The sequence below is a fragment of the Chiloscyllium plagiosum genome, chromosome 20, assembly GCF_004010195.1.
Source record: "Chiloscyllium plagiosum isolate BGI_BamShark_2017 chromosome 20, ASM401019v2, whole genome shotgun sequence".
Taxonomy (NCBI): domain Eukaryota; kingdom Metazoa; phylum Chordata; class Chondrichthyes; order Orectolobiformes; family Hemiscylliidae; genus Chiloscyllium; species Chiloscyllium plagiosum.
Window position 1 is genome coordinate 41,903,412 of NC_057729.1, and position 6,000 is coordinate 41,909,411.

At 41.1% G+C, this 6,000-nt stretch overlaps 1 protein-coding gene across 3 annotated transcripts in view; it reads right to left on the reverse strand.

The window, feature by feature from the left end:
* Positions 1-6,000, reverse strand: part of slco4a1 (solute carrier organic anion transporter family, member 4A1) — a 116,170-nt gene that overhangs the window by 22,291 nt on the left and 87,879 nt on the right. For all 3 annotated transcript variants that reach the window (XM_043710616.1, XM_043710617.1, XM_043710619.1), the window contains one exon: positions 4,270-4,381. In XM_043710616.1, coding sequence (XP_043566551.1) covers positions 4,270-4,381 — 112 coding nt within the window. The remainder of the gene's footprint in view (positions 1-4,269; positions 4,382-6,000) is intronic.

The following is a 6,000-nucleotide window of genomic DNA, read 5'->3' on the forward strand; positions in this document are numbered from 1 at the left end:
AGGCACAAGTCAGGAGTGTGATGGAATATTCCCCACTTGCCTGGATGGGTGCAGCTCCAACAACACTGAAAAAGCTTGACCCCATCCAGGTCAAAGCAACCTACTTGATTAGCACCACATCCACAAAATTCCACCACTGATTCTCAGTTGCAGCAGTTTTTGAATTAATAGCAATAATGCTCAGTAGCAGCAGTGTGCATTACCTATCAGATGCACCACAGAAATTCACCAAAGATCTCTAGACAGCACCTTCCAAAGCCACGACTACTTCCATCTAGAAAGACAAGGGAGCAGATACTTGGGAACACCACCACTTGCAAGCTCCACCCCAAGCCATTCACCATCCTGACTTGTAAACATATCGCCGTTCTTCCACTGTCGCTAAGTTAAAATCCTGAAACTCCCTCCCTTATGGCATTGTGGATTTACCCATAGCATGTGGGCCGAAGTTGTTCAAGAAGGCAGCTCACCACCACCTACTCAACAGCTACTACGACTGGGCAATAAATACTGATCAACCAATGACACCCACATCCCATAAAGTTAGATGCCATTGATTCCATTCCTCTCTCTCATTTCGGCTCCAGGCAAAATGGAGCAATCATTCTGCAATCTCAACATGACACTTGACCCTGAACTGAGCACCTTGTTTCAATATCTTGACCGTCACAAAAATTGCTCAATTCTACTTCCATAGCATTTCACATCTTAGCCTTGGCTTCAACCCATCTGTTGACTTGATCCCTCACCTATTCTTCTGCTACTGTCAGAGTTGCATATGCCAATTCTTTTCTGGCTGTTCTCCACTTCTTTATCTTTCACCAATTTTAGCTCATCTGAAATACTGTTGTTTGACTCTTGCCAAGTACCTTTTGTCCATGACACTGTCTTGATGCTCAATATTGATTTCCGATTCACTAATGTTTAAAAAACTTCATTAGCCTCGAGTGTAGGAAGTAACGTATGACACTCCGGTACATTTCTAGCTGTCACATTTAACTCTCCACCAGCCAGATTTCAAAAACAACACATATAATAACTTAAGTTATAAGAAATATCTGTGTGAGTGTGACCTCTAGAGTGTAACTGGAACAGTGATGCATGTTCTAAGTACAGAGGAACTTTGATTATCTGAAGGACACGGGCGGGAAGTATTTCGTTCAGTTAATTGAATTCTGGATAATTGAATGCTGGATAAATAGTTTAGCCAAGCATCAGGACCTTGCGGTCTTGCTGGATAATCTGATCTTCAGATAATGGAATGCCGGATAATAGACAATAGGTGCAGGAGTAGGCCATTCTGCCCTTTGAGCCTGCTCCACCATTCAATATGATCATGGCTGATCACCCTTAATCAGTATCCTGTTCCTGCCTTATCTCCATAACCCTTGATTCCACTATCCCTGAGAGCTCTATCCAACTCTTTCTCAAATGAATCCAGAGACTGGGCCTCCACTGCGCTCTGGGGCAGAGCATTCCACACAGCCACCACTCTCTGGGTGAAGAAGTTTCTCCTCATCTCTGTCCTCTTTACTGTAGTCAGTATATATTTGCTAGCAGCTGGAATGAAATATCAAACTGTCGAAGTAGAGAAACAGCAGAATTCCGAAAATTAAAAACTCACAGCAAAGCTAACTTGCATTTATAAAGCACTTGTAATTTGGGAAAGTCACTCAAGATGGTTCAGAGAAATATAATCGCACAATAATCTTCAAAATTCTCATCCTGGTGATCTCTCCAATGACTCAATGCTCCCGATCACTAGGAACTCCTCCAACCTCCTAGGGATTCTCTGCTCATCTAATCCTAGCCTCCAATACATATCTTCTCACCACAATTGGTGACCATTCCTTAAACTCTAACCTTACGAATTCTTACCCTTTTCCACTATGATCCACCTTAAAGCCTCTTTAGCAATGTTTTACAGTAGCCATTCTAACTTGTGTCTGGATCAGTGGTGCTGGAAGAGCACAGCAATTCAGGCAGCATCCAACGATTTCGCTGTTCGTTGGATGCTGCCTGAATTGCTGTGCTCTTCCAGCACTAATGATCCAGAATCTGGTTTCCAGCATCTGGAGTTATTGCTTTTACCCCATTCTAACTTGTGTGTCTTAGGCTTTGTGTCAATTGTATCATTACATTCTTCCGAAAGCACAGATACTGCCAGAACTGCTGAGTTTCACCAGCAATTTTTGTTTTCGTTTCAGATCTCCAGCATCTGCAATTTTTTTTATTTTAATATATAAATGTGAATAACTTTAACTGTGAAATTTTAAGAACACTGACATTTTTCTACTTTCACAGTTTGACATTTCTTTCCAGCTGATGGCAAATAAAATCTTACTTTTAAAAACATAAAAGTATTTTTCCAAGTAAACATAGATACTTACTTTTGCCTCAAGGTATTTTGTGTGTTACTTTTGAAATCTAGCTTGTAGAGTGTCAAACATGACGCTAAGAAACTGCTGGAGTGTCATCCTTATATTATTTCCTATAAGGGAGCTTCATGAAGTTTTCAGAAACACGGTGAATTATGGGGAAAGGTTAATCTGTCTGCTCAGGTTTCCATGCCTCCTTGTATTGAATAGAAATGGCAGAGAGGACTCAACTCCAGGATTCCTGAAAAAGACTTATCACTGGCGTTGTGACTCACTCTGGGGTAAGGATGTGGGTAACGAGCCCACACACCCCATACCTGCTCCATTGTTGAGGTGGACATTTCCTCCATCCTCCCACACCTTTAGTTTTGATGGATGTATATGCTTTTATAGAAGATGTAGCTCATGACTTCTCAGAGAGGTTGTGAACCATGACAGTATCCTAGTATGAAGTCAGGAACCAAAAACTCAAGAAAGATGTAACATTCCACCTTGAAGTGATTTTTCAATGCCCAAGGTTCGATTTTCTAAAAACAAACATGTAATGACCAGGTAATAAGGAGCCAAACAAACACAAGCAGTGAAATTTGCCATAAAGAAAGCAACCATCTTGCTCAAATTAACTCATAGACATTGAAAAACTAATTCAAAGGAAGATCAACCAACCAAAGCTAAGCAAACCTCCCCCCCACCCACCAATAGAAGTGTGTAAGCAAAACTTGCTGTAATCGTGGAGCTCGGATAAGCATTAATAACGAGGCCACCTGGCAAAACAGTCATCCAGTCACCTGGACAGGAGATAGTTTGCCAAGATTGAATGTTTTGCTAAATGGGCTGAATTTTAAACAAAAGCAAAAGTTCCTGGAAAAGCTCAGCAGGACTGGCAGCAACTGTGAAGAGAATTGTTCTGAGCAAAGGTCACCGGACCCGCACCATTAACTCGGATTTCTCTTCACAGATGTTGCCAGACTTGCTGAGCTTTTCCAGCAACTCCTGCTTTTGTTTCTGATTTACATCTGCAGTTCTCTCAGGCTGAATTTTTAACTCTGAGTGAATGGATTTTGTGTGAGTTAAAGTCGAACTGATTTCCAGGAACTCCAATGGAAACTCAGGTACCAGAAGGAATCCTGGTTAATTGATAAGAATTATGGGTTGGCTGTGCATAGCTCAATGATATGTACCACAAGTGACACCAGGATAATGGAAACAAAATGATCATACACTCTCCCCAGGTCCGTACTTAAGAAGTCGAACATAGGAAATCTGGTCTCAATGTTTTCTGAAGAGTGAACAGGTAATGAGAAGGACAACCTTAGAGTTGTCCTTCCACTGACTTAGCTTATCACTGAGTTGGCTTATTTTAAAATCAATACCAAAGTAACTGTCAATCTGTTTACTTTAGAGACTCCTGATGATTTGCACTTATAGACTGACCAATACAGACAGGAATCACTGAGCGAGTGATTTGGAATTAGTTAAGTTAGCAGAATCTTTGCAAAAAGAGGTTGTAGATTTCCTTTTTGATAAACAAGTATTCGTTTCGGATACAAGTATTTTTCTATCAGCATTTCCATGTTACATGGGATCACCTTGATTTCAAACATTATTTTTGAATTTGACAGCTGTTTCTGTTTTTTACAGCTGAATGCACCTTCCTGCTATATTTATCTGTGTCTGGAAACAGTGGTGTGGCTGACCAGGAAACACTCTGGCTGTTATTGCCTACTGTAGGATGGATTTACAGGGTCACAATCAAGCTGTCCATTCATGTTACAAACACATTTGCCAAGTCCTGAAGCAGAGAGATGACCACTGCACAACATGGTCTCCTTTGTAGAGACTCCCTTGCACAGACATGATTAGGTAACAATAACTACATTGTGCACATTACCTCGGCAAGTCCTTTAATGTCTTCCCAAAGTCTGGTTCCAGTGCTGATTGGTTGCTTCCATCCTTCAACTGATGAGCTTCAGAGACTCTCATTGTCACATAACGCTGCGACCCTAAATTACAGAAAAGTTGCTCAGCTGGGATTTTATCAAGACTACACACAGTTACAGTTTAGAATCATTTTTACTGTTTTGCTACATGGGTAAAACTATTGGAACATCCACAATGAACTGTTAAGAATTCATTAGAGCTTCTAGTCTACTGTAGAGATGTTGAGTAGCTGATATAAACATGGGATCAAACATTTTCAAATCGCATGCATTGATGTTGGAACACAAATATGATGACACCCTGTGGCCGCAAAATGCATAGCATCAGGATTTTTATTCCCATTCCCAGAAACAGTGAAGATGATTTGATAAGCATAACAGGTGACTGAATGAAAGCCAAGCCGTCACCTGAAAAAGTTCTGTTTATTTGATTTGAAGAGACGTGGATAGACGACTAGCCTAATTTAACTAGTCCCAGCTTCAGGAAAACAACCTAGCTTTAGGAAGCTGCAAACCTCAACTGTTTAGTAATTGCTGTTTGAAATTTAAATCGGCAATTTTGAATCTTCCAGTAAGAGACGAGTAGAAATCCCAGGGTGCCAAAGACAATTAAAACCAATCGCACTAACTTTGGTCAAACTGAAATAAAAAGGGACCCATCTGTTTTGCATAAATACATTTCTAAACCATGTGGAAGCAGGGAAATGCTGGTGAGGTTTGTGCATTAACACTTGTATCATTATTTTTACTATCTGCACTAGCACAAAGAAAGTTTTGTGGGGTCACGAACATTTTACTTAGGTACTATACAGATTTAGGATATCCCAATGAACTGATTTCCATGTTCAACATGGCTAAAAAAACCCTGAGGCTACCACCGTTCTTCCAGAAGAGCTCAGTTTAATGGATTTTGAACAGGAACTCAGCCGGCAATTGATACTGTTCAACTGACTAATACCATGATCAAAGTGCAGCAGATACAGTGATGTTGTGTTTCAGTGTGTCAATGCACTTCTACATTGAGGTACACTGCTGCTAAGAAATAATTGTAACACATTCTGTTGTTTCTCTGAGCAACACAAGTAATGAGGCAAAAGTGAGGACTGCAGATGCTGAAAACCAGAGTTTAGATCAGAGTGGTGCTGGAAAAGCACAGCAAGTCAGGCAGTGTCTGAGGAGCAGGAAAATCGACGTTTCGGGCAAAAGCCTGATGATTCCTGATGAAGAGCTTTTGCCTGAAATGTCGATTTTCCTGCTCCTCGGATGCTGTCTGACTTGCTGTGCTTTTCCAGCATCACTCTGATCTAAACACAAGTAATGATACCAGCCTTTCTTAAATTTTGCAAGGACACAGATTTCACATGTAATCCATGTCATATTATACAAGATGATTATTTTGCAAAAATGATACATCTTATTCAAAGTTTGAGAGAAGATTTGTAGCTCGGGTGCTCGTTGTTGTGGTTCTGTTTGCCGAGCTGGGAATTTGTGTTGCAGACGTTTCGTCCCCTGTCTAGGTGACATCCTCAGTGCTTGGGAGCCTCCTGTGAAGCGCTTCTGTGGTCTTTCCTCCGCCATTTGTAGTCGTTGACAACCGGAAGCGGCAGATTCAAACCACTACAAATGCCGGAGGAAAGATCACAGAAGCGCTTCACAGGAGGCTCCCAAGCACTGAGGATGTC